We start from the raw sequence: 27,609 nt of genomic DNA, 5'->3' as shown, positions 1-27,609 counted from the left end.
GAAGTCCAGACGCTTTTCTTTGCAAGCTCCTTTGACTACGATGACCTGGATGACTGAGAACCTTCACAGACATAGTTAGACTAATCATATCATGCATCCATTGGACGTACAACGTGCACCAGCAGCATCTGCTCTAATATAACTATCATTAGCTTAGAGCTTTAAGTGATTAAGATATGTGCTATCTAAAAATAAAGACAAGATGACAGTTTATTGAATTTAAATTAAATTTGCAGATTGTTTCGGTGAAGTTTAATAAAGTCGGCCGTCTGCTCCTTGCTATCTAAATGTCATGGTCCGCGGCCCGGCGTCCGAGGAGCTGATGGGATGCTCACGCCCACGGGCATGGCTGTTAACTCCACACCTGCACCCCATCCCAGGCGATCATCAGGTGGACTATTTGATCCAGCCCAGCCTGCTGCTCCACGCCAGTCCGTAGTCGTCTCACAGCGGTAACGTACACCTGCGGGAAAGCGATTGTGAAAACTCATCTGTCTGAACTAGCGCTAATTCTGTCCTGTGCACTCAGAAAACAACTCGGCATGTTTTTTTGAGCCACCTGCCCATCTGGAATTTGGATCGCCTTCAGTACTCGCCACCTCGACTTTCCTGGAGCTCCCCCGTGGACCCTCACCCCTCCCTCCGGCTCCCACGGCCCCGCTGTCATCGTAAGACTCATACTCTTCCCCCACGTATGCTGCTATTTCCCCGCACCCCAATAATTCTTTTCCTTTTTCTGTTGGAGCCTCCCACAGTCCCGTTTTCGGCGTTCCTGCGCGACTCACCTCCCGGTCCCTTGGTTTCTCTAGTTTCACGCATGTTTTCCTTCTACCCTCCGGGACACCTTCAGTTAAAATAAAGTTGATTTTCTCATACTCCTGTGTGTGTTGACTCTGCTTCTGGGTCCAGCTTGTGCGCTGAACTTCGGTTCATGACAATAAAATATAACAGGACATTCTCGAGCATGGCAGCATGGTGGCACGGTGGTTAGCACTGGTGCCGCACAGCTAGAAGGTCCTGAGTTCAATTCCAACATCAGTCTTTCTGTGTGGAGTTTGCATGTTCTCCCCGTGTTTGCGTGGGTTCCCTCCGGGTACTCCGGCTTCCTCCCACCGTCCAAAGACATGCAGCTTGTGGGGATAGGTTAATTGGATAATCCAAATTGTCACTAGGTGTGAATGTGCGAGTGAATGTGAGTGCGAATGGTTGTCTGTCCCTGTGTGTTGGCCCTGTGACAGACTGGCGACCTGTCCAGGGTGTACCCTGCCTCTCGCCCTATGACAGCTGGGATAGGCTCCAGCGCCCCCGCGACCCTGAAAAGGATAAGCGGAAGCGAATGGATGGATTCTCAAGCATCTCACACTTCTGATAATCAGCTGTCTGCTTGATGTTTATTCAGCTGTGTTAAAACTATATAACTTTAATCTCAGCCAAACCGATTTACTCAGGAACAAATAAAATACTGAAAAAATGTTTTAAGTTATCTAAGTGACTTATGTATCATGTTTAACCTGAGTAGCGAAAGACGGCGGTGGGTTTAAAAACGGTTTGCCGGGAGTCCGGTGTTCTCACGGGCTCTAGTTAGCCTCGCCCCCGGCTAGTTATCGAGCTAGTGGGTAACAGACGTCTCCGAAAACGTCGGAGCGCTTTTGAAAATATGTGGTGTCTTGATAAACTGAGCAGATATTTGAGGTTTACACAGCTACATTCTCGCCTGTTAAACATTTATTTTGTGACCCAGAAAGAATAATAAAAGTAGTAGAACTAACTAGCTGCCGCCATTGTTGGCAACTGGGACACAGCTTCTTCTTCTCCGGGGTTTAATGGCAGCTGGCATCCTTGTACATGCAGTGCTGCCATCTTCGGTTTCAGTCCGTTATTACACTCTTAAATCCTGTTACTTATTCCTGCGGCTTTTGTGATCTTACAAAGCTTCAAACGACGTGTCAACTATTAAATTAGTCGACGATTTTGATAGTCGACGTAATCGTGACTAGTCAGCTAATCGTAGAAGCCCTACATTCAGATGATTCAAATCCTGACTTCTTTATACTTCCAGTTCATGACATCACACTAAGCAGTCCTTCTCTTTAAATCTAAGCTCTCTACGTCCTCTCATGTCCTTCTTTCTTATCTTCTTATCTTTCTCCATCTCTGAGTGACGTTAGCTCTCTTTCTTTCCTCTCTTTGAAATACAGCAGCTGGACCGTTAACTGTAACACACTGTGAGACAAACTGCACACAAACAGTTTGTGTGTTTGCTGATGTTTGTTGTGCTCATAGAAACACTGCATTTGAAATGACCTGACATATAATAAACCGTTACTCCCTTTATGCTCGCTCCTCTTCTTTTTTTTTTTTTTTTCCTAAATGACATCAGAAACAGCAGTATGCGACATTACGTGATGGCAGAGCTTCAGTTCATCCTTTGTCATTTTTTTTTTTTTTTTTTTTTTAATAAATAGGACAGGGGGAATGAATGAGAGAGAGAGGGGGAGAGAAAGAAAGAAAACCAAAGGGGAGAAGAGACGGTGAGAAGGGGGGGGAAGAGAGAGAGAAAAAAAAAAAACTCCTGGGTCACCTGTATGGAGAAAAAAAACAAACAAACAAACAAACAAAAACAAACAGAGGAGACAGCAAACAACAAAGAGCAACATAATAATAGAGAAAACAAAGCACCATCACAATAAACTAGCTAGTCATAGATATCAGTATTTACTAAGTAATAAACGATATTGTGCAGCACGCAAGATAGACAGCGCACAGTGTGCTTTGAGGCAGCAGCCAAGAAAGCTTTAGTCCGCGTCTGTGAATACCCATGTGTGCATACCTGTGTGGATCAGCATGCTTGCATTCCAAAGGTTTCTCCATGTAATGATCTGCTAGGGAGTGTGGGGGGGCCACAGCCCCGTCCTCCAGGGTGTGAAGCGGGTATGGAGGAGATCAAAACTCCAGACATCCAGAGGCCCCCAGAACACAAGAGACCATGGAAGACCAACAGAGGGGCAGCCGCGCCACTGTCCCAGTAAGAGCTGAGGAGAGTCCCAGATGAGGGCTCGCCCAGCAGCAGGTAAGCGCATAGTCCCTCCTGCTAACCCTCAATGACTAAGTGTATTTAAAATTGAGAGGTGGGCAACGACGTCAGGGGTGAGGTATACACCCTGATGGTGATTTGGACTCCGTGATTGTGCCCACCCCCAAGATCCTATATGTATGTGTAATGAGAGTGTGAATAATGTGAATGTCTAAGTTGTGGGATAAAATTGAGGCAGAGGCAGCCAGAAGGGGACAGGGGGGGGGGGGTAGCCTCCTCTGCACCCTGGTGACATACCCCCACTCCAAGGCCCTGCATGTGTGGGTGGTTGTGGAGGAGCGGGAAGAGGGAGGCAGCTGGAGATGGGGAGGGAAGGAAGGGAGGGGCAGGTAACCCCTCCCTGGGGCCAGCTCCCCCGCTGACCCCAGTAGGCACTCCCACCCTCCGCGACCCGCCAGGGAAGGGGGGCCCAGGCCCATCAGACCGGGGCCCAGTGCAGTAGCGCCCCCCGGCTCCACAGAGCCCTGGACAGTCCACCCAACCCCACCACAGAGAAAACTGCACCCACCCCACCAACCACACATCTTCCAGACTACATAAGACGGTAAACGCCCAGGCTGAGATCTTCCTCCACCTCTCCTGTATCTCCCCCTCCTGCAGAGAGTTCCTGAGAGAAGAAAGCTCCTGCAAGATGTGACCATCCCCCCCACCAGTTGAAGAGCCCCCCAGGCGGCTCGATGCACCGGCGGCACCCTGCTCCAGGGCCGGGCCCCCATGCACCCACCCGCCCACAACCCCGGCAACACACCAACCAGGACCCGAGCCCCCGAGGCCCGGCCCGGGCCCCAGCCCAGAGACGGAGCGCCCCCAGAACCTCACGCCCATCCCGGACCCACCCAGGGGCAGCCAGGTTGCCAGGTCAGTAACCCGCGTCCGTCAGCACAGACCCTCCCCTAGCCCCGCTGCACGCAGCCGCGAGGAAACAGTCACCTGAGAGCCAACAGAGCCCTCAACCGGACGTGACCGCTACCCCGGGTTGAGCCCCCCAAGGAAGATGCCTCCGGGGAACCCCCCGACGCCCTAAGCCTGTCCCTACCCCCTCACCAATCACAACAGTGAAGGCGGGACCAAACTATGACCCCCCACCCCCACTAGGTGATGGAGCTGATAAAAGGGGCCCAGAGCAATTGATCTAATGTGGTGGCAGAGGCTGTGTCAAGACTAATGTAATCTAATAGATAATTTCTATATTGGTTAGAATTAAGATTATTTTTATTTTTCCAGTTCATGAGGACTGTTTTCTTGGCTATGCATAGGGCAGTGAAGATCATATGGGCTATATTCTTTTCTGAAGTGACATTATCTAAGCTGCCCAACAAACACACTAAGGGGGAGGTTGGAATGTTACATTTCAGACATTTTGATAAGTCTTCACATATCTCGCGCCAAAACTTTTGCACTGGTGGACAGAACCAAAGAGCGTGGATGTAATTGTCTGGTGTATTGCCTTGACAGTGTGAGCAGTTGTTGGAAGATGTAAAGCCCATCTTGAACATCCGATGACCTGTATAGTGCACTCTATGAAGTATTTTGTATTGTATTAATTGCAGACTGGGATTTTTAATTAATTTAAAAGTTTTTAAGCAAATCTGAGACCAGAAGTTTTGGTCTAGGTTGACTGATAAATCTGCTTCCCACTTTGCAGTAGGAAGGGATATTGATTCATCTAATTTAGAAAGTGTTCTGTATATTTTAGATAATAATTTGGGGGATTTAAGAGTAAGAAAATGTGCCGCACTTAGTGGTGTTTGTAATTCAACTTGACTGAGGTTAAATTTCTTTTTTACTATGGATTTAATTTGTTGATATTCTAAAAACCTTGTCTTGTTGATCCCATATTGTTCAACTAGTCTGTCAAATGGAATAAATTCTGTTCCCTCTAATATATGTTCTAAGTATTTAATTCCTTTACAACTCCATTCTGGGAAATTAATCATATTATTGTTTTGTAATATGTCAGGGTTATTCCAGATAGGTGTACGTTTGCATGGGATTAATGAAGACTCCGTTATTTTTAGAAACTCCCACCATGCTGTTAGAGAAAAGCTGATGTTGATACTTTTAAAGCATTCATGTCTTTTGATGTTTGAGCTAATAAATGGTAGGTCTGAAATCTCTAGATCCTTGCATAGTGCCTGTTCAACATCTAGCCAGGGCTCAACTAAGAAGGTATGTTTTAACCATTCTGAGATGAACTGAAGCCTGTTGGCTAAGAAGTATTGGTGAAAATTAGGCAGATCTAATCCTCCTCTATCCTTGGTTCTTTGTAGCGTTTTTAAGCTGATACGTGGGGGTTTATCTTTCCAAAGGAATTTGGAAATATATGAATCCAGAGATCTGAACCAATCTTGTGATGGTTTGTTAGGCATCATCAAAAATAAGTAATATATTTTTGGCAAGATCATCATTTTTATAGTGGCGACCCTTCCCATGAGTGATATGGGTAAAGATTTCCATCTAGTCAGATCACCTTCTACTTTCTTTAGAAGTGGGATGTGGTTTAGTTTAGTTAAGTCTGAAAGCTTAGGAGAGACATTAATACCTAAATATTTAATATTTCCGGATTGCAGTGGGGCAGAGGAAGAATTATGGAAGGAGCAGTTAATGGGGAGAACTGTAGATTTTGGCCAGTTAATTGAATAATCTGAAACTCTTGAAAACCAGTTTATTAAAGTAATTACCTCAGAGAGGTTGGTTTGTGTGTTTTGCAGAAAAAGCAACACATCATCCGCATAGAGACTGATTTTATGTTCTATGTTCTTACATTTTATGCCCTTAATTGTTGTAGCCTGTCTAAATGCTGCTGCTAGAGGTTCGATAAAAATTGCAAAAAGTGAGGGGGAGAGTGGGCATCCCTGTCTGGTGCCCCTCAGGAGACAGAAGCTGGAGGATGTCTGGTCATTTGTTCTGATACGAGCCGTTGGGGAATTGTATAATATTCTTATCCAGTTTATGAAAGAGTTTCCAAAACCAAATTTGTGTAAAGTTGCGAATAAAAATTTCCAATTAACTCTGTCAAATGCTTTTTCTGCATCTAGAGATAATATTATGGCTTCGATGTTTTTATCGTATGAGTAGTCTATTAAATTAAGTAATCTACGAGTGTTTGTTGAGGAGTGCCGACCTTTTATGAAACCAGTTTGGTCAGGATGAATTAAGAGGGGGGTCATTTTCTCTAATCTCTTTGAGAGAGCTTTGCAGATTATTTTAAGGTCTACATTTAAAAGAGAAATTGGACGATAGCTTGAGGGAAATAAAGGGTCTTTGCCTGGTTTTAGCAGGAGACTAATGTTGGCAGAATTCATATTTGGTGGTAGTCTGCCCTTTTCCTCGATTTCCTGCAACATGCTGTGGAATACTGGTGCCAAAATTGTCCAGAATTCTTTGTAGAATTCTGCAGGGAAGCCGTCTGGACCTGGAGCCTTATTATTGGGCATACTTATCAGGGCTTCCTGGAGTTCACTTGGCGTCAGTGGCGAATCCAATTCCATTGCTTGACTGTCTAGTAATTTTGGAAGAGTTACGTTGTCAAGAAACAGATCAATTTCATTTTTAGATGGGTTTATTTGTGGTGAGTATAAAGTTTCATAGAAATCCCTAAAAATGTTGTTTATTCTTCCAGGATCATATATTGTGTTCCCCGATAAATCTTTAGCAGCACATATAGTTGTTTTTTCTTTATTTATTTTTAGCTGGTTAGCTAGAAATCGACCTGATTTATTACTGTGTTCAAAATTCTGCAAGCGAAGTCTTTGTATAAGGAATTGTGTTTTTTTATTAATAGTTTCATTTAATTCTAGTTTTGTTTTGCATATTTTGTTCAATGTTTCCTGATCTTGGTGGGACGCGTAGGCTTCTTCTAGTGATTTGATGTTTTTTTCTAATTCCTGAATATTTTTGTTTTCTTCTTTCTTTTTGTGTGATGAGAAAGAAATTATTTTACCTCTCATCACAGCTTTCCCTGCTTCCCATAGAACAGAAGCAGATATTCCGGGAGTGTCATTAAAGTCTAAATATGAAGTCCATTCCTTTTTAAAGTATTTAATAAAGTCTTCATCTTTAAGTAGTGATATATTAAATCTCCAGTTTTTACTTGGCGTAGTATTATTCTTGTGCATTAGTGTTAAAGATACAGGAGCATGATCGCTGACAGCTATAGGATGAATCTCAGTGTCTGAAATGTCACACAGCAGTGAGCTGCTGACCAAAAAATAATCCAGACGAGAGTAAGAGTGATGAACATGCGAGAAAAAAGTATATTCCTTACTGGTGGGGTGAAGAGAGCGCCATGCATCGCAAAGACCAAAGTCGTTCATATACTGTTTGATTATATTTGTGGACTGCCAATTACGCTGAGTTCCTGTTGTGCTCGCTCCTCTTCAGCAGGGCTAGCTAGATGCTGAAGTACTGTGACTTATTGCCCCGCCCACTTTTACCACTTAAGCACAGTAACAAAGTATCTGTACTTTGGTAATGCCCCCCTCTGTTGATAAATCATGCATTATTTATACACAGTTTTTTGCACACCCTATAAGAGAATGAAGCTCGTACACCAGGAGTGTCAAACTCCAGGTCTCGAGAGCCTGCAGGTTTTATATCTCACCCTGGGTCAACACACCTGACTCTAATGATTATTTTATTACCAGGCCTCTGCAGAACTTCAAGACATGTTGAGGAAGTTACTTAGCCATTTAAATCAGCTGTGTTAGATCAAGGACATGTCTAAAACCTGCAGGACACCGGCCCTCGAGGCCTGAGTTGGCCAACCCCGTAGTACACCCTCACACTTTCTCTGACCTTCAGTGACCTCTGTCCTCCTGTTGCAGGTGTGTGTGTGCTGCATCTCTCTGCACTGACTGTTTCTGCAGGTGAGTTGATGGAAGTGAAAACCATCAGTGAGACTCCAACAAGAACACAAATACATTTAGTCTGTCTGTGTATCTGTCTGCCCTTCAGTCTCGCTGAGTGTAGCGCCAAATTCAACAACGTTCTTCACTGGTAGTGGTCTAGCAGTTCTGACTTGTGATGACTATAATGGAAAAACAGTTGATGGATGGACAGTGAAGAGGACCAGAGGAGGACGCACTGAGATGTGTGCAGCAGCTGCAGGATTTGTTCTTAAAAATTCTCAGTGTCAACTCATGTTGGACAAAGCCTCTGATGGAGCTTACTTCTGTGAAAGCTCATCTGGACAGCGTAGTGATGAAGTCAACATCATTGTTTCAGGTACAGATGTTCCAGCTGTGTCTGTATGACTCTGTGTGTTGGTGGAAGTCTGTCTCTGTATCACTCTGTTTGTGTCTCTGTTGGTCAGCTGGTTCCCTGATCCTGGACATCCCTTCATCTCCTGTGTGGACAGGAAGTAATGTGACTCTGCTCTGTCAATCCAGAGAGGGTAAACAGGGGAACTCTGATTTTTATAAAAGTGTTGAAAGGATTGGATTTGATCCTGAAGGAAAGTGGATTCTCATTAATGTTCAGAAGTCTGATGAAGGTCTCTACTCGTGCTCAGCTGGTGTTGATAAGAACTCTCCTGAATTCAGACTTACAGTCAGAGGTCAGTGCAATGATCTTTCTTATTCAACCTCTTTTCCTGGACTTTAGTAGAAATGTCATAGAGATCAATGAAAGGTGGTAGGTTATATCTTACTTTATCGATACATGTTCTCTTAATGTATTCAGGTCACATAAACAGAGCAGCCAGAGAAAATTATCCCATCATTACAAAGGTTGGAATATTAAAGAAGGAACAAAGAAGTCCATCTTCACTGTGGTGGCACAAAACCTCTATTTGACTTTAAAACTCTGCTGGATTTACTAAAGAGACTCAGTGTCAGGTTGTGACTGACAGATGTGAACATTAGTTTCTTTTCAGGCCCATGTTTCTCTTTCAAGAGGAGAATATTTGAATGAATCACACAAATGTGAGTCACTAAGGTTTAACCACAGAGAAAAGCACATCTTATAGCTGCTGTGAAAGATGCAGGGAGTCAGTTTAGAATGAGACCATCTCCTCTGCTGATCGGGCCCACCACAGTTGACACACCTGTCCATTGGTATTGTAGGTCGGCTAGCAGTCGTGTCTGTGTGAGGGGAGTACAGGAGAGGACTCAGGATAGGCAGAATCCCTCGATCCAATCGTCTGCAGTTGATCCTGATCTAACTCATTTATTCTATAATGCTGATTTCTGTCTGCGGTCTTGGGATGAGAGAAGAAGATGGGTACGCCCAGACCGTCACTGCACTCCTCTCCATCCTGTGCCTGATAAAGTCCATAAATAAAGACTTTCATGACAGATAGTCTCAGTGTATCCTCAGTGTAACCTGAAGATCCTTTCTTTAGTCTTTCAAGAATTCAGACAGCTCTGTCTATCAGTGAGGAAGCTTCCACAGACTACTGGAACTGATGAGCTGACCAGATAATAAACTGACTGAACCATCTTTGTCATTGTTCCTGCAGATCCTCCCGCAGATCCTCCTCCTAATGTAAAAGCTCCTCCTCCTACCAGTAAAAAAGACCCTGAAGACACAAATAAAAAAAACCCTCGTGGTAACAATAAACCAAAAAAGCAAGATGAGGAGGATGGGTGGTACTGGTCCCCATCCTCTGGCCCTCCTCTCACAGCCTTCATCATGTCAGGTCTGGTTTCTGTGGTTCTCCTGGTTCTGGTTTGAGTTCTGCTCCTTTGGAGGAAGCTAAAAGGTAAGACGTGTGTCGGCTGAGTCACAGAGCACATACATGTGTGTGTTAGGGAAGGTCAAAGGGCACCAGATCTGAGCTGAAATCACTGATGTTTGTCTCTGAACAGGAAAGTGAGGACGCACTCTGCCTTATGGAGGACCTTCATCCTACTGTCTCTGATTGGCTGCTGTTCTGTGACATCATTGGCCCCCCCTGAAGCTCCAGTAACCAGTATAAAAGCAGGGGGTGTGTCTTCAGAGTGTCAGCTTTGCTGGTGTATCTTTACTGGGATTTTACATGTTTGGTCTTATTATGCAGCACTTCGTGGGTTTTTAAAAAAAATGGTTTTAAGTAAAATATTTTGGGACGTTTAAAGGTTTTCCTGCAGCTCTGCAATGACTTGTATTGTCAGACATGAGAGCTGTGACTGTGTGTGTATTACACAGGTTTTGCGCTGTAATAATAAACTATTAAAGTTTCTCACCACAAACACATTAATGTCTGAGTCTTTGTTCAAGACTGCTGGAGAACAGCTGGTCTCCAAGCACAGCACCATGACAGGGTGGCAGTCAGTAGAAAAAACAGAAGATGTTCCTGCTCATCAGTGGGATGATACGTGATTAAGACTGTTAAATGGATGTTAATCCAGCCGCCGACCACGCCCACACTGCCTCAGCTCACCGTCATGTTTGCTGTAAAATGTTTTAAAGTTAATGTTACAAAGGTTCCTGTTTCTTCCTGCCCCTTTCCCCTTACTCTCCCTCACCTCACCAGACTTGCATTGTTTCCATTTCTCTCCTTTGAAAGGCTCTAGTTTGCCCTCAATTGCACTCATCTGGCACACATTATATAAGGACTGCACACACTTACAGATCACCTTTTTTGCTTCCACATGAGGCAGCAGCTAAGAGTTTAGCCATGTGTGTCTCCCCTTAAGTTACGCTACATTACCTTCTTGATGCGTTGAAGTTGGGCACTGAGGAGGACTGAATAAAATAAAAAAACAAAAGACACATTGTAAATATGATACTCACTAAAATCATTTTCTTTAACTTTGACTGATCTTTTCATTTTAAAATGTCCTAAGTTAAGTAGTTTAAACTAGAAGTCAGGGACATTGCAGCTGCCATTCCATCTTTGTACCAGTAGGTGTCAGTGTTAAACCACAGTTTGCTCTTTTGTTGGCAGTGTCCAGGTGTGACAGTGGGATACGTGATGACTCTGTTTGATAACAGAGAATATGTGAGATGTGTTTGGGAAAAGTTGGTGCACAGCTGTAATACTGTCAAGTAACGAAAGACTGCATAAGTATGAGGAGGAGGAGATAATGGTGACAAGCCACGCCTCCCCGTCTAACCGTTCCTCTCCTGTTTACAGGACACATGTATAACTGTCCACAGGTGCTGTGATAACTCTGTACCACAATATCAATAATGTTATATTGGTGTCATGACGATCTGAGAAATCTTAAATCATGACTTTAATTTACTGCAATGCTGCTTTTATATCTCCAGCTTCTTTACTTTGATATTTAATCAGATCTCTAACTGATGTGTTTTTTTCTTTTTTACAGGCATTTTGTATTCTTTGAACATCCACCACTTGTTTTTATGTTTTCTACTAAATGTTAGATCTTTGGATTTGTATCACACAAAGTTACAATGTTGTTAGATGCTTTATTATTAAGATATTTGGGTGATATAAGGACTCACAGTCCAGTTCCATGGTGTGGATGAGTATTTCTTTTGCGTCTTTACTGGATCCAGCTGTTGTGTGTATGCAACATAAGAATCTGTCTCCTTACACCGTTCATCTCTGTTCCACTGAAGTTAATAACCAGATCACATCTGTCTGCATGAACCTGGAAATCCACCATCCTAATGGTCCCGTGTCTTCTGTCCACTGAACATCAAACAGTACTGAGAGCATCTCTGCTGTGCACACTGTTCACCATCATCATGAATCCATTGCTGAAACTCATGAACAGTGATTGATTGGATTCTGTGTAGATCAGGACATAACTGTAGTATGATCAGTGTTGCCTGTAATATACGTGACCTAAAGCCCCATCCTTCTTTTATTGAAATAATGTGAAATCTTACAGCATCACACTTCCATCTACAGATGATCAAGCTTGGTTTAAACTTTCTTTTTTATAAAGAGGTTCCTGTTTGGGCATTCTGTGAGGATCTTGCATGTCCTCCCACAGTCCACAGATATGCATCTGAGGTTAACTGCTGAGTCTAAATGAGCTGCGTGGATAATCGTGGCTCTGAGTGGAAAAGTTCCAATGATCGCTCTATGAATCAGACTCTTCAGTTCACTTCAGAGAGGACAGTACTGATGAATATCATGAGACCTTTGCACACACAGTAATGAAGCATTTTTTTTTTTGCCCTCATTCATTCTTTTCATAGTCAATGAGAGTCAGAGAACTGCGATTTGTTGTCAATATTTAAAGTTTTATCCATCCATCCATTCGCTTCTGCTTTTCATTTTCAAGTTTTATTTAATCTTTTAATCACTCTTTTGAACTTGTTAGTGCTACAGGAGACTTCTTCTTCTTTTGCTCTTCCCTCTGTTCTTCTTCATCGCCTGCTTTGCTGCTTCTGAAACAGCATGTTATCATTACAGGACAGAGGTCACTTCCTGCGGGAGTGTGTGTGACTACCTGACAGTCAATCTGTGACCAGCCTGAGATCAGCTGCTGACTCTGTACCTGCTCAAATATCTACTCCATGTTTGAGGTGGGTGTTATTGTACAGAGTTAAGTGTTATTGCTGAAGACACACACGGGTAAAATCTTGGGTGCCAGGAGGGGGCAGCGTTCACCATCAATGAGATATCTTCCAATCACTCAGTTGTAAGGGCAGCTTTTATTGTGGAAGGTAGTGATGGTAAATTTGATTCTTTTTCCTGAATCGAGTTTGAACGAGTCAATCACCAAAGTGAATCGGGTTTTTTGAGTCACTGAGGCTACGTCCACACGTACACGGGCCAAAGCAACAGGTGGCGATATACTCCTAACAGTGTAGAAATGTTGGCCAATCAGAAGTCCTGAAATTCTCCCGGAGTCACCATTCTCCTGAATTTCTCCAGATTTTCCACCCGGACAACAAAATTGAAAAACCATATCGCAGAATTCATAGCGTGGCCGAGCCAATTCCAGTTTCCAGATACTTAGTTTTAATATTACTCTTATTTCTCTTTCTGGGTCGCAAAATTTTTTTTTACCATGTCTTCAGGTGAGAATGTAGCTGTGTAAACTTCAAATATCTGAGCCGACCGACACATCGTCTTCAAACCCCCGCGGTCTTTCGCTACTTGGGTTAAACATGATATATAAGTCACTTTGATAACTTAAAAATGTTATTGTTTGGCTTTTTCAGTGTTTTATTTGTTCGTGAGTAAATCGGTTTGGCTGAGATTAAAGTTATTAGATTAGATTAAATTAAACTTTATTAATCCCTCAGGAGGGTTACTCCGGGGTTTTCACACAGCTCAATAAACGTCAAACAGGAAATGATTAAACAGAAGAGTGAGACGGTTGAGAGTTTACATCAGAATCAGAATCAGAATCAGAATCAGAATCAGAATGGGTTTATTGCCAGATGTTGAGGTTTACAACATTAGGAATTTGCTGCGGTGCTTCAGTGCAAACAATAAGAATTAAAGTGCTATGTAGAAAGAAAGATATGTGCATGAGATATATACATGAGAATAAGAATTAAGAGTGCTACGTAGAAAGATATATACATGAGTGCAGGTGGTGATCAGTGCCAGACATGAAATGATGCAGTGACACAGCGTAGGGTCATGTGTTAGTGGCGGGGACAGTCATGTGGTTATTGTTCATGTGTCCAACAGCAGAGGGGAAGAAACTGTTCTTGTGGCGAGAGGTTCTGGTGCGAATGGACCGGAGCCTCCTGCCTGAGGGGAGCAGGTCAAACAGACTGTGTCCAGGGTGAGAAGGGTCAGCTGAGATCCGGGCTGCACGCCGCAGTGTCCTGGAGGTGTACAGGTCCTGCAGAGATGGGAGTCTGCAGCCAATCACCTTCTCAGCAGAGCGCACAACACGCTGCAGTCTCTGTTTGTCCCTGATAGTGGCTCCAGCGTACCACACGGTGATGGAGGAGGTGAGGATGGACTCGATGATTGCAGTGTAGAACTGCATCATCGTCCGTGTTGGCAGGTTGAATTTCTTCAGCTGCCTCAGGAAGTACATCCTCTGCTGGGCTTTCTTGATGACGGAGGTGATGGTGGGCTCCCACTTCAGGTCCTGGGTGATGGTGGTACCCAGGAAGCGGAATGAGTCCACAGAGGTGATGGGGGTGTCAGTCAGGATGATGGGGGGGAGTGGGGCTGTGTGCTTCCTGAAGTCCACAATAATCTCCACTGTCTTCTGGGCATTCAGCACCAGGTTGTTGTGGCTGCACCAGGACACCAGACGTTCAACCTCCCTCCTGTAGGCAGACTCATCCCCGTCAGAGATGAGCCCAATGACGGTGGTGTCATCTGCGAACGTGCCCGGTTATATTTTAGAGAGCAAGGAGCAGACGGCAGAGTTTCACTCCACTGACGGAGCTCGTGACGTACTACCTGGCTTTCTTTAGACCACGAAGGCCGGGTCCTCAGGTGGAAGCAGCCTCTGAATTTGGACACCCCCGCTGTTTCCGTGTCGGCCATTGAAAACGGTGACATTTAACGTATTTTATCCGATAAATAAACACTGTAAAATGTATTTACCCCCCAACAGCCCTTTTGAATGTCTCCCTAGTATGGCCACAACACCTCACTCTTGGAGCACTTTTTCCCACATGTATCCCAAACCACGTCTGTGGAGGTAAAATACACTGACTCACATGACAATTTTCCGCACATGACTCCGATTACGCTCAGCCATTGTTGTGAGTGCGCACGCCAAAGCGCTGCGAGACATTTATACAGCCGTATTTCACACATGACTATGAAAGGCGAAAGAGGAAGTAGTTCCTTTGAATGTAGACAATCCGAATGTTATAGTTTCTTTCCACTGTGTTCCTGTTAATGATAAACTACAAATTTACTCAAAATTACTAAAATATCGATATTTTAATGTGAGAATCGATTCTAGAACATAAATGACTGGTATCGGAGGAATCGATATTTCAGGATCGATCTGCACATCACTACCTCGGTGGGAAATAGTAAACAAAGCTGGGGCATAGAAGCAGAACTGAGTCGTATGTGTGGAGGGACAGTAACTGTGTGTATATGTAAGCATTTAAACACTGCAGAGAGTACAAGTAACAGTAACAGTATTGTAGAAATTCATTTCACCGAAACAATAACGTAACAATAACAATAATGTAACAATAACAGTGTGACGTCAAAAAAGGCGCCCACCTTTGACGCTGCGTTTTCTTCGTTTTCCTCATGCAAAAACGAGTTGCGAGTTTTCGAAAATATCCACCCTGTCATGGTCCTGAGTCTGAGGACTCAGTGTTTTGTGTTTCCTTATGCTTTTGTTCATTCCGAGTGTGTATTCTGTTGTGATTTTGCCATTTGTTAGGCTTCTGTTCTTTGCCTGCCTGCTCCCACTTCTCTGTCTGTCCACGGTGTTATTGTGTCTGCTCATGAGTCTGCCTGTCAAGTTCAGTGTCCTGTCTGGTTCTCTGTGTCTGTTAGTTTCCTGTTTTATTCTGAAAGTTCATGTCTCATGTCAGTGTTCAGTTTTACCTCTCCCCTGTCTCGTTAGCCTAATTGTTCCCAGCTGTGTCTCCCTCCTGTGGCCCACTCCCTGATTACTCCCCGTGTATTTAAGCCCTGTGTTTTCCTGTGCTCTCTGTCGCGTCCTCTGTTAGGTGGAGGGGAGGATCCAAGTGCAGGACTCGAACACAGAATTGTGAATCAAAACCACAGCTTTATTGCTGACATGAGAAATGAACGTGAAGTGCCATGAAAACAGAAACCAATAACACACAGGCATAAACTGAGGGTGAACAGACATTAACGACACGACACTGACATAAAGACACACTGGGCTTAAATACACTGAGGGAGTCATCAAGGAATTAGAGACAGAAGGGGGACACAGCTGGGAGGAATAAGACCTAACGAGACAGGGAGAGCGAAGCCGGAACACTGACATCAGACAGGAACAAGAACCTTCAAAGTAAAACAGGAAACAAAACACACTTTACTAAGACACAGACTAGACAGAGACAGACCTGACACTGACCAAAGTCTACTAAATGATAATCATAATCACAACAGTATCAGATCATAAATCATAATATAGAAAAACATCAAGATAACTAAAACACCAAAAGAAAATCCATGATGCAAAAGTACCAAAACATAATGAACTCAAAATACTGGGTCCAACGGACCCAGAACCGTGACATTAACTCCATGTCTGTCTGCATCATTCTGTGTAACCCGGTGTTCAGTCTGCGTCTCTCCGCCATCTTTCATTGTGTATTTTGTTCCTCCCCCTGTGCGTGTTTGGCTTAAGTTGAGTTCTTTAGTTTTCCCCAGTTTAGTTTGGTTTTCTCCCCGCTCTGCTCTTCCTGTTTTTGTCACCTTATCACCTCTGTAAATAAACATTCACTCGCACCCCAGTCAGTGCCTGCATCTTGGATCCTTTTCTCAATTCACCACATGACTGCTGTGCAGCCGTGACACACCCTGGCAGGCATTTTTAGAAATCTCCGTTTTCAGTGACCGAAAAGGCCGTTTACGTGTGGACGAAAGGTGCAAACGCATAGAAAAATCTGCGTTTTCAAAAATACCCGGGTACGTGTGGACGTAGCCTAAGTCAGTTGACCAGAGAGTGCAAAAAATTTACTTTTTTCACTCAAACTTAATTTGTTTCTTTTTAATGTATATCCTACTACTAAGATGAGTGATTGAAAAAGAAAAACAACTATTTTTAGTGAGCAAAAATTTTTCTAAAAGGAACATTTATTTTATTTCTTTTTATTTGTATTTTATTAGTATTTTCCTCAAATGTGTCAAATATATATTTTCTCATCTAAATGTCCACTGAGCTGTGAGCCAGGGGGCGGTAAAGCGCCTTAACATTGGTTGCCAACCAAGAAAAAGAAGAAGAAGCTGTGAGCCAGGAGGGAGGGGATTGGTGAGTCCTGAGTGATTCATTCGTGCTGTGATTAGTAGCTCAAATGTGCTGTTAGCATGTTAGCTGAGCGATGCTACTGTGAACCGAGGAGCTATTGTCTTGATGTGAGCTTCTACTCAAGGTTTTTTCTTCCAGTTCAGAGCAGAAATGTTTTTGTTCAGAAACTGTTTTTTTTCTTCCCACAATTTTAATTATAAGCAAGATATATTTCTACTAATGAAATTAATTTGCTAATAGAAATAGGGATGAGTCAGTGAGTCAGTTGGGCTTGTGAATCATGATTCACGAGTCAGTAAAGTGATTCTCGAGTATTAAACGATTCGTTCATGATTTGCGCATCACTAGGGCCTCCTGTCAGAGAGGTGCAACTTCCTGTTGAGTTTCCTGGGAGGAAGGTGAGGTCAGCAGCAGTGAGGAGCTCTAAAACGGGAATGTGAGGATGAAGATGGGACTGCTGTCTGTGATCCTCCTGCACAGGAAGAAGAGCTTCCTGTCTGTGATCGTCACACACTGAGGATGCAGATCTAAGGCTTTAAGTGGGATTGTTGCTTTGGGTTTCTAACCGAGATCAGAGTGTGTGTGTGCATAGACTTCAACATACTATACGTTTCCAGCCTCTAAAGTCTGTTAGAGTGCTACAAACTGTCCACTATAAAAAAAAGGGCTGTGGTGAAGCAAACCATAAAGCTCCTAACACACGTCCCCCAAACCCTGCAACAGGCAAGCAGCGATCAGTGATCAGCATATTTGAATTTTATTTTTCAGTTATCAGACTGCTTTAGGTCAAAGTTGTAGGTAGACAAAGGCTCAAAATGAAAAATAAGCACACATTTAACACAATTACCTTCAGTTATTATGACAGTGCAATCTTTCAGAGTTTACTTCTTTTCCGATTACACCATTTGTGGATATTTCTGGCAATATGGGACAGCTGGTCATATTTGCTCAGTCCAGCACACAACTAAAACTTGCAGGATACCGGCCGGAGTTCAACACCTGTGGTGTAGATGGACCATTACTCAAAAACCCACATTTTGAAAAGCTTTCAATATATGAAGGAAAAATATCCCAGCATGTTTCAAAACTTTGGATCGTGAAACTTAAAAAATAATGCTGTGGTCACCAAGTCTGACGAAAAGCAAACGGACGATGCAGCTCGGTCTGTTTGACCAGTGGTTCCCAAACTTTCTTTGCTGGACCCCCCTTTGTTTTACAAGAAAAATGTTTGTGCCCCCCCCACGCACGAACACATCCTCCAACCACACACACCCATATTTTGCTCAATTGCGGTTTATTTCACACCTCAAACATTTAGTAAACAATTAAGCAAATACAAGTAACCTGCAATAAATTACAGGTAGTAAGAAAATAAACTACTAACTCTTTTATGCTACGTCCGCACCTACACGGGTATTTTTGAAAACGCTGCTGTTTCGTCCACACGTAAACGGCGTTTCAAATCACCGAAAACTGAGATTTTTTAAAACGGAGATTTTTTAAAACTCCTTTTTTCCGTTTACGTGTGGACGAGGAATACAGAGTTCGTCACGCAACGTCAAAGATATGAGTCCTTTTTTTCACGTCACGCTGTGCGCCACGTTATTGTTTACGTGAGATGAATTGCTGAATGGCAGATAAACAGTATTTTGTCTCTATCTTCAGAAGTGTTGGGACTAATGCGTTATTAAGTAACGCGTTACAGTAACTACGTTATTATTGTGGTAACGAGCACGGTAACTAGTTATTATGCCAAAATCAGGAACGCGTTACTCGTTACTGGGATTTAGATAGGATCGTTACTCGTTACTTTGTGTGGTGGCTATCGCGGAGCTTCCACAGATTCAGTAACATTAGCAAGTGGTGGAGGCCAGCAGGTGGATGAAGGAAAAGGGAGGCAGGAGGAGAGACCCGAAGCGGCCGCCGGTCCAAGTATGAACTGAACTTCAGGTAAGAAGTTATGACCTGCAGTCCATCTGGGTCAGATATAAACCAAGTTTAGGTGGAGTTTATTTTCGTTATGCTGACTTTTTCGTACTGCGTGCTAGCTAGCATGACGGAGTTTCTATACAGCTGGGTGGGTGCTATGTTACTGATGTTGAACTTTATTTTGTTCATAAGGTTAGTTAGTAGAGTTGCCAACCGTCCCGTAAAAAACGGAATCGTCTCGTATTCAGAGAAAATATTACGCGTTTCTTATTGAGGTGAAAAGGAACAGTTTGTCCCGAACTTCAGCTACAATGAAAAAGACACAAAGCTGGAGTTATTCTGTCTTTCCTGCACAGCTGCCTCTTCTTCTCTCATTCTCTCACCCTCCCTCTCCTGTTTCTACTTCAATCATGAAACTGATCAATGATCAGCTGATCTGCTTTTCTCTCTTGTTTGTTTATCGCCCACTTTGCGCCAGAAAGAGGAAACCAGCAGATGTCACGTTAAACAACAGCAGCACATTTGATCAGCTGTTGTTAGAATTTATTTAATATTAATTTCTAGTATCAGCTGATGTTTGCTGGAGCCACAGCTGTAAAGCTGCTGGTCATGATGTCGGTTTGGATATGTGGTGAGAGGGAAACATGAAGATGAAACCAGGAGATGTCCTTACTGAATCATCAGAGCTGAACAGGTGATAGAGAAACAGGTTTACCTTTTAGGTGACATGAATGAGTTGAAGGGAAGTTATGAACTGTTTCTGAGAGACTAATAACACCAGGATCCTTTTTTAGGTAGCTGACAGCTGGTAACTGTGCAGGGGCGGATCTAGCAAAGTGTTGCCAGGGGGCCAGGAAGGGCTCTATTCAAATTCCCCAGGACGATTTTTTTGTCCCAGTCCAGCCCTGTATGCAGCTCATCTGCAGTCTGGTGTTACCAACATCTTCCTACTCAGAATATGTTTGAAAACATATTCAGCTATGCTTCATCTCCTGCTTTGCATTTGTGTAGGCAGCCGTGCTAGCAGTGTCCAAGCGTTTGTTTATTGGTTTTGTTTTTTCCCCCCTTTGGGAAGGTCTGGTCTAGCACAACCCCTCACTGGAATGAGACAATTCTACAACAACAGGAAAAGCAAGACGCAAGTCACCAGAGCTTTTTTTGTTACTTGTGCACGAGGGAGAGAACTCTGTGTGTCCTCCAGTGTCTCTGTCTGTCAGTCCAAACCTTCAGCAGGTCTTCAGAGGATCTTCTTCAGTGTCTCTGAGTTGTGTTGATGATGGACAGACAGCTGATGGATGGACAGTGAAGAGGACCAGAGGAGGACTCACTGAGGACTGTGGAGCAGCTGCAGGCTTTGGGAGGGTTCATGGTTCCTCCTGTGTTCTGGATCGCTCCGTCTCCTCTGGGGGAAGTTACTTCTGTGAGAACTCATCTGGACAGCAGAGCGATGAAGTGTCCATCAGTGTTTCAGGTACAGACAGTCAGCTGTTCCAGCTGTGTCTCCGTTATCATTAACTCTGTCTCTGCATCACTGTTTCTGTGTCTGTTCCTCAGATAAAGGGCTGGTCCAGGAGATCCCTGCAGTGAGGACAGGCGATGATGTGGTTCTGCCTTGCAGACGGGTGCATGGGGACATCATCACAGCTCATTTCTTCATTAATGGAAGTCATGCCGATGGACGACCTCGTCCTTAATTCTTCTTCATTCTGTCTTTTTTTTTCAGACATGACAGATGTGACCGTGTATGTATTACACAGTTTCTCTGCTTTAGTGATAAAATGGTAAAATGGTAAATGGCCTGTATTTATATAGCGCTTTACTAGTCCCTAAGGACCCCAAAGCGCTTTACATATCCAGTCATCCACCCATTCACACACACATTCACTATTAACTATTAAAGTTTCTCACCACAAACATTCCTGTCTGAGTCTTTGTCCAAATGAACTCTGCCTGCTAAGAGTTTCCATCCATAATTCCATAATTGTCTTTGTAAGTTGTAAGCTGTTCCCTGTTAATGAGTTTCATTGAGGTTTATTTGTTATTTTGGGGAAAATGATGTCTGAAATCACATTTAAAAAATTACACTTAGCACCTAGCATCAATCAATATTACAGTAGATAAGATATCTATTAACACTCACTGTATGAACCTTTCTATTTCACGCTACCCTTTCAACATCACGGCTCACACCTGCAAAAGCGCTTAATCATGGCTTGTTTTTGTTGTGTTTGGTGGTTGTAGATAATGGTTTCTATGAGCTTTTAGCTGAGATTCAGAGGTTTCTGTGGAACTTTTATTTCTGACCTGTGTTATAACTGATTGAACGTGATCTCCCCCTTTTGCCCCCGGTACCAGGGGCGTGGAGCTTAACAGGATTCAATAATTCATCCCTGAAGTTAAACTCTTACACGTCAAACACAAAGCTGATGTCACGATCGAGACAGTGAATCCGTTTAATTGTCAAGGAACTCAAAGCATTAGCACCATCTTGCATAACAATGTAAATGACCTAATTAAGCCTAATGACACAATGACATTAAATAAATGGCATCATAAGGTTATGTGAGGCAGCAAAATTTTACCCCAACCCACACAAACATATTAAAAATAGATAATAAAGGGAAACAGTGTAGCTGCACTTTGTGTTAAATCTCTTACAGAAACTCAAACGACATCTCAGCTGCTTTAAAGCATACATGACTTTAAACATCTGTCACAGCAGCAGGTTTGGTCAGTGACGCTGGAGGTGTGAACAGGGAAGTGACGGTGCTGTCGCTGAAGTCCTTGTTCTGTCGCACTTCAGTCGGTCGTCATCCAGACAGCATGAAGACTGCATGTGTCTGTCTGCTCCTCGGTGAGTCCATCACACACTTCCTACTCTCAGCTCTAACCAGTGTTGGGAAGGTTACTTTTAAAATGTATTCCACTACAGATTACAGAATACATGCCCAAAAATGTATTTTGTAATGTATTCAGAATACATTACTCAATTCAGAATACTCTGGATTACTTAATATATTATCATGCTTCCTAAAACTACATGAATGTACTATTGCTGTGTGATATATTACTATTACTGAAGGCTACTCGCCATATCAATACAAACTAGATTTTTAAATCTTAATATACATGAGTAACAGTAGGTGGACATTAGGTAAGGCTGCACTTTTTGCAGCGATCTTGTATAGAAAACTATTCAGCGGCAGGTCCGCGGCTCGAGCCGTATTAAAGGGACCTCTGGTTAATACGTCGGGTTCGTGTCAGGCTCGTAGCTGAAAACTAGCTTTACTTTGTTGTCTGGGTCAACTTTGCAAGCGAGAGACAGAGAGGTCGAGTCTTAATAGTTCAATTACAACTGGGGTCGTCAGGCACTCTTTGGTTATTATTATATTTACATGCTTCATACATGATATACCTGTAACACTCTCTCAATTGCCTCCATATAATTTTTTGAATAATAATTTTTACAAATATTTCTTCACATCATTTATGCAGGCCGCAAGTAGAGGTGACATGGGCCGTAAGATTGAGACACAGACATTTGAGCCTCTTAATGCGTGTTTTGTTTGAGTTTCCACCGGCGTGAAATAACCACAAATAGAGAGGGGACAGCCTAACATATGAAACAGGAAAAGAACGATGTGTAGTCCATTTATTTCAACAAAGTAACTGTATTCTGAAAACCACCTTTTTAAACGATAACTGTAACAGAATACAGTTACTCACATTTCCCAGTAACTAATTACTGATTACTTCCCCCCAAAAGTAATCCCATTACTTTACTGATTACTTATTTTCAAAAGTAATTAATTACTTAGTTACTTAGTTACTTTTTAAAAACACGATTTACAACCTGAATAGGTGATAAAGTGATAGATCTTTCAGCCCAATTCTACTTTTTCTGTATAATCCATCATACAAAATGTAATCAAATGGAAAAGTCTCTTTTTTTTTAACTTGTTTTATCAGTTATATGCAACATTCTCTGACTGGAAGAAATTTATTTAACATTTAAACCTATTTTCTGCACATTCCAGCACATAAAATAAAATAGGTTTTTGTGTTTACACTCACTCTTTCAAATACATGCAAGTGAAACACAGCAGAAAATAAATAAAAATTAAAGACTCAGCGGTCCTGTTGCTCTATTTTTACCTGTAAAGCAGGAGTGGGGTAGGCGGAGGTTTACCCTGGTGCAGGTGTGCCGCGGCGGTCAGTGGAAGAATCCACGAGATTCTCTGTGAATTGGTAGCGCACTCCCGGTGCTTGCTTGGAGGTTTAGGAGGGCGGGGGGGGGGTTTGCTGTAAAAAGAAGTTTTCTTCCCACGCACAGCGGACACTAATGTTTTTGTCACTTTTTATGGAATCAAACTCAAAGTAAGGTCAGTACTTCCACATAGGGATGGGTATCATTTAGGTTTTATCCTATACCAGTACAAAACCGTTCCTTTTCAAATGGTGCCGGTGCTTAAACGGTACTCAAACTGGTGCTTAAAGAATGGAGAACACAAACTTTGTCCAAAAACCTCTCATGTTCAGCTGTTTTTTTTTCGTAAAAAGATAACAATGTTAGCCTTTTCTGCAGCTATAGGGTATATATGGTATCACTCTTGGCTGGAAGCAGTGATTAAACAATGGAAAAAACAAAAACTTTGTCCAAAAACCTCTCATGTTCAGCTGTTTTTCACTTTTTCTTTGGTCATTTTAGCCTTTTTGGCCAAGGTGAAGGGAGTATCTGCCATCATCATCTGCCATGGGTTTTTCTCTGTACCTATGAAGCGCCTTGAGGCAACTTTTGTTGTGATTTGGCGCTATATAAAAAATTAAAAGTGAATTGAATTGAAAATTGAATTTAGGCCCACAATACTTTATAGTTTTGCTTCATCTCATTGAGGTTTGCATCATTCATTCTAAGGAGCTTGGAAAGAAAAGCATCTAGACTTCTTTAAGTTTCTTGAAGAGGTTTCATCCGAGAAGCTTCTTCTGTTTTAGGGTCAAATGGTGGAGAGTCCCAGATTTAAGCCCCGAGGGAGTGTCCCCCCTCAACGGGGACAATTGACCCCTGTTGATCCTCTACCTAATCACATGAGCCAAGGTGTGAAAATGGGTGTAGGTCACAATCAGCCAAGATTTCACGTGAATTCATTGTCAAACCTGGCTCCACCCTATCATGTGATTTCCTGAGGTCAGATGGCCCAGGATGTGAGTGGGCGTTAAGGATTCTGGGAAAGGATCTCAACACTGGATTATAGATAGCAGACAGTTGCTGTGGCTTTTTTCACTCCTCTTTAAAACCATCTATCTTCTCTGTCCAAAATGTGAACTTTGGCATCCTCACACAGTGACCTTTGCCCCTTAGATGCAGCTAGACCGCCGAGTCTTGTCCCATCTATATTGTGCCATGAATCTGAATCTGCCCAAATAGCAAAATTGGTATGGCCCCGAACTGGCCCACACAATGTGCTTACACATGGCCCACATACTGCAAAGAATGACGGCCCTTCAATGGCCCAGATCTGGTTTGCCAGAGGTGGCCCACACATGGGCCAGCACAAAGCCAGTTGATTCTGGCCCCAGATGTCAGCCTAATGTGTATCTTAATCACCTTAATGTGCCAGAACATTATAAAGCAAAAGAAACATGACAAAACTCTGTTCAGACAGTGAATGGACTGATTCCTATATAGCACTTTTCTACTCTCCCAGATTACTCAAAGTGCTCTATACAATAGCAGACCCCCCAAAATCACTACCTTTATAGTTCTCTGTGTCCATAAGGCACCAAAAGACTGGTGCCTGCTTTGAGGTGGAGGTGATTTTGCAACGTTAGGCGTTCAGTCTCTCTTTCCAGCAGTAATGTATCAGTTTTGCATCCAGTTTTATTTAGTAGCTTCTAACAACTTTCAGACGGTTAGTGAATGGAGCAGTTTCACTATTATACGTTTTTGATGTTAGTTCACAGTATTTGATGAGGCTATATTCTCAGGAATTATAGTAATTCCCACACAGTGACCTCTGACCTTTACTGACCTTTGTCCTCCTGTTACAGGTGTGTGTGTGCTGCTGCTGTCTGCACCGACTGTTTCTGCAGGTGAGTTGATGAAATGAAAACAATCAGTGAGACTCCAACAAGAACACAAATACATTTACTCTGTGTGTGTGTGTGTGTGTGTGTGTGTGTGTGTGTGTGTGTGTGTGTGTGTGTGTGTGTGTGTGTGTGTGTGTGTGTGTGTGTGTCCTCCAGTGTCTCTGTCTGTCAGTCCAAACCTTCAGCAGGTCTTCAGAGGATCTTCTTCAGTGTCTCTGAGTTGTGTTGATGATGGACAGACAGCTGATGGATGGACAGTGAAGAGGACCAGAGGAGGACTCACTGAGGACTGTGGAGCAGCTGCAGGCTTTGGGAGGGTTCATGGTTCCTCCTGTGTTCTGGATCGCTCCGTCTCCTCTGGGGGAAGTTACTTCTGTGAGAACTCATCTGGACAGCAGAGCGATGAAGTGTCCATCAGTGTTTCAGGTACAGACAGTCAGCTGTTCCAGCTGTGTCTCTGTGCAGATGTTTCCAGAGGTTGGATGTAAAATTCCTGTTTTTCCAAAGACGTTGTGTCATGCTCTGTTTGTGTTTCTGTTGGTTAGATAAACATGTGATCCTGGAGATTCCTGCACTTCCTGTGAGGACAGGAAGTAACATGACCTTGCGTTGCAGACAGAGGAATGGTGGCACAGTCAGAGCTTATTTCTTCATTAATGGAAGTCATGTTGGGTCTGAATCTAAATCGGAGCTCATCATCACAAATGTCCAGCAGTCTGATGAAGGTCTCTACTCATGTTCTACTGACACATTTGGAGAATCTCATCAGAGCTTTCTGCGGGTCAGAGGTCAGAACACTGACATCACTTTTGTTTTAATGACCTGCTGACCTGATAATGAACTGACTGAACCATCTTCATCCTCACCACAGCCTGCACCTCTCCTGTTAACTCTCCCGATACTTCTGCATGTCCGTGTACTGGCACAGCATCGCCTCCTCTCTCCTCCTCCTCCTCCTCCTCCATCGTTGCCATGATAGCCGGTCTGGTTTCTGTGATTCTTCTGGTTCTAGTTCTGCTTGGAGCTCTGCTCCTCTATAGGAAATTAAAAGGTATAAAGTCTTTTAGATTTAACAGTTTGCAGTCAGATCAGTGTGGATCATATAAGAGTCTACAAGAGTGCAGCAGTGTCACATTCCTAAACCGTCCTCTGAAAGGCAGTGGGAAACCATTTTAACAGTGCTTCAGATGCTTTGCGATAATAATAATAATAACAACAACAACAACAACAACAACAACAACAACAACAATAATAATAATAACAACAATAATAAAAATAAAAATGATGTGAGAGCTGTTTCTCCTCTACCGTCATGATCAGTGCCCGAGCCTATAAAGGGTTCACTCTGTTAACTTGTTAGAGTTTAAACCAGTGCAGGACCAGAGTACTGTTTAGTTTACTTGCTCTTGTACTTTAAGAATTAAGTGATTATTTAATTAATCTTTAGCTGAGTGTTAATTTCCACTCTGGGCTCTACAATATATTTTGCATTAGAGTTTAAACAAGTAAGACCTGTGTGGTTTCATCTGCTTCTGACATACTTTATAATGTGAAAGTTAATGAGCTCTCATCTCTGTCAACAGGAAGCAGCCCATGTGTAAACTTCATATCCTGTGGTCTACATACCTTATATGTACCTGTGTCTGTGACAGGATGTGGTGTTTATGCTGTTACTCTTTGTGTTTGATGGTTGGTCAGCTCAGCATGAAAGCATTAAATTAAACATAACCTCATCCAACCAACACATTTTACAGGCATGTGTTACTGACTGACCTCCCAATAAAAAATAATCATAATAATCATTTTCATCATTATCATCATCATCATAATTAACAGGATGAAACCTTGAGCAGAACCTGGAGCCCAGATCTGCTGTATAACTGCAGTATAACTAAGGAAGGATTTGAAGTGCTCTAATAGGGTCATATGGTACTATAAGGTCACGAAGATAAGAAGGACTTCAAACGAACAGTTTATTCACTAGAATATGTTTTTGTTTCCTGCTTCATTTATCAGGAAGGAGTGACTCATCTCCTCTTTCAGATGTCACCTATGCTGATGTCTCCTTCACACAGGACAGGTGTGTGTCACCAAAACAACCCACACACACACCATCCTTTATAGTTTCAGTCAACACACAATTTCTCACTGTGTGTGTGTGTGTGTGTGTGTGTGTGTGTGTGTGTGTGTGTGTGTGTGTGTGTGTGTGTGTGTGTGTGTGTGTGTGTGTGTGTGTCTTACCCTTCAGGTAAACATGAGCAAAAACTGATGATGATGGTGGTGATTCAGTGTTCACCTTCACATCTACCTGATATTATTCCCTCATATTTCTGTCCCCAGGGTGTGCTCAGGTCAGTTATAGTCAGGTGGTCTTTAAAAAAAAGAAGAAATCTGATGGGTTGACAGGTAACCTTGACAACAACTCCTGAAATCAAACGCCATCAGCAAAATAATCACCTCAACCTGACATTACATGTTCTGTTTGAGCTTGTAGGGGGAGCTAGAGACAGCTTCTGTGCTCACTAACATTAAACACAAAATGTTAGTTCTGCTGGATCAGTTCAATTTATTTTATTTTAGCTGTGAACTTTAACCACCTGAGCTTACAAGTGTAAGGGCGGTCCCAAATCTTAAATTGCACAAAGTCAGTGCAAATCCAAAAAAGGAAGCAGGAAGCGAGGGCGACCCAAAAGTTGGACA

The 27,609-nt window shown here is 42.9% G+C and overlaps 2 protein-coding genes across 2 annotated transcripts; both read left to right on the top strand.

Moving 5' to 3' along the window:
* Positions 1-345: 345 nt before the first annotated feature.
* On the top strand, positions 346-10,257 carry LOC146672987 (uncharacterized). Its single transcript, XM_085400918.1, has 7 exons — positions 346-435; positions 530-668; positions 7,921-7,962; positions 8,051-8,320; positions 8,409-8,651; positions 9,567-9,797; positions 9,904-10,257. Exons 1-6 carry the CDS (start codon positions 346-348, stop codon positions 9,767-9,769), a joined length of 987 nt encoding a protein of 328 aa, XP_085257044.1. The 3' UTR covers positions 9,770-9,797; positions 9,904-10,257.
* Positions 10,258-21,645: 11,388 nt separating this feature from the next.
* LOC146672986 (uncharacterized) lies at positions 21,646-27,271 on the top strand. The gene is made up of 7 exons (XM_085400917.1): positions 21,646-21,676; positions 24,871-24,912; positions 25,066-25,335; positions 25,455-25,733; positions 25,781-25,960; positions 26,926-26,989; positions 27,250-27,271. Exons 1-7 carry the CDS (start codon positions 21,646-21,648, stop codon positions 27,269-27,271), a joined length of 888 nt encoding a protein of 295 aa, XP_085257043.1.
* Positions 27,272-27,609: the final 338 nt, after the last annotated feature.

Source organism: Rhamphochromis longiceps, linkage group LG3 (assembly GCF_057381845.1).
Source record: "Rhamphochromis longiceps isolate RC_006_pf linkage group LG3, R_longiceps_female_GT1.1, whole genome shotgun sequence".
Taxonomy (NCBI): domain Eukaryota; kingdom Metazoa; phylum Chordata; class Actinopteri; order Cichliformes; family Cichlidae; genus Rhamphochromis; species Rhamphochromis longiceps.
The sequence above is the reverse complement of the archived record's forward strand: the minus strand, read 5'-3'. Positions and strand labels throughout refer to the sequence as shown.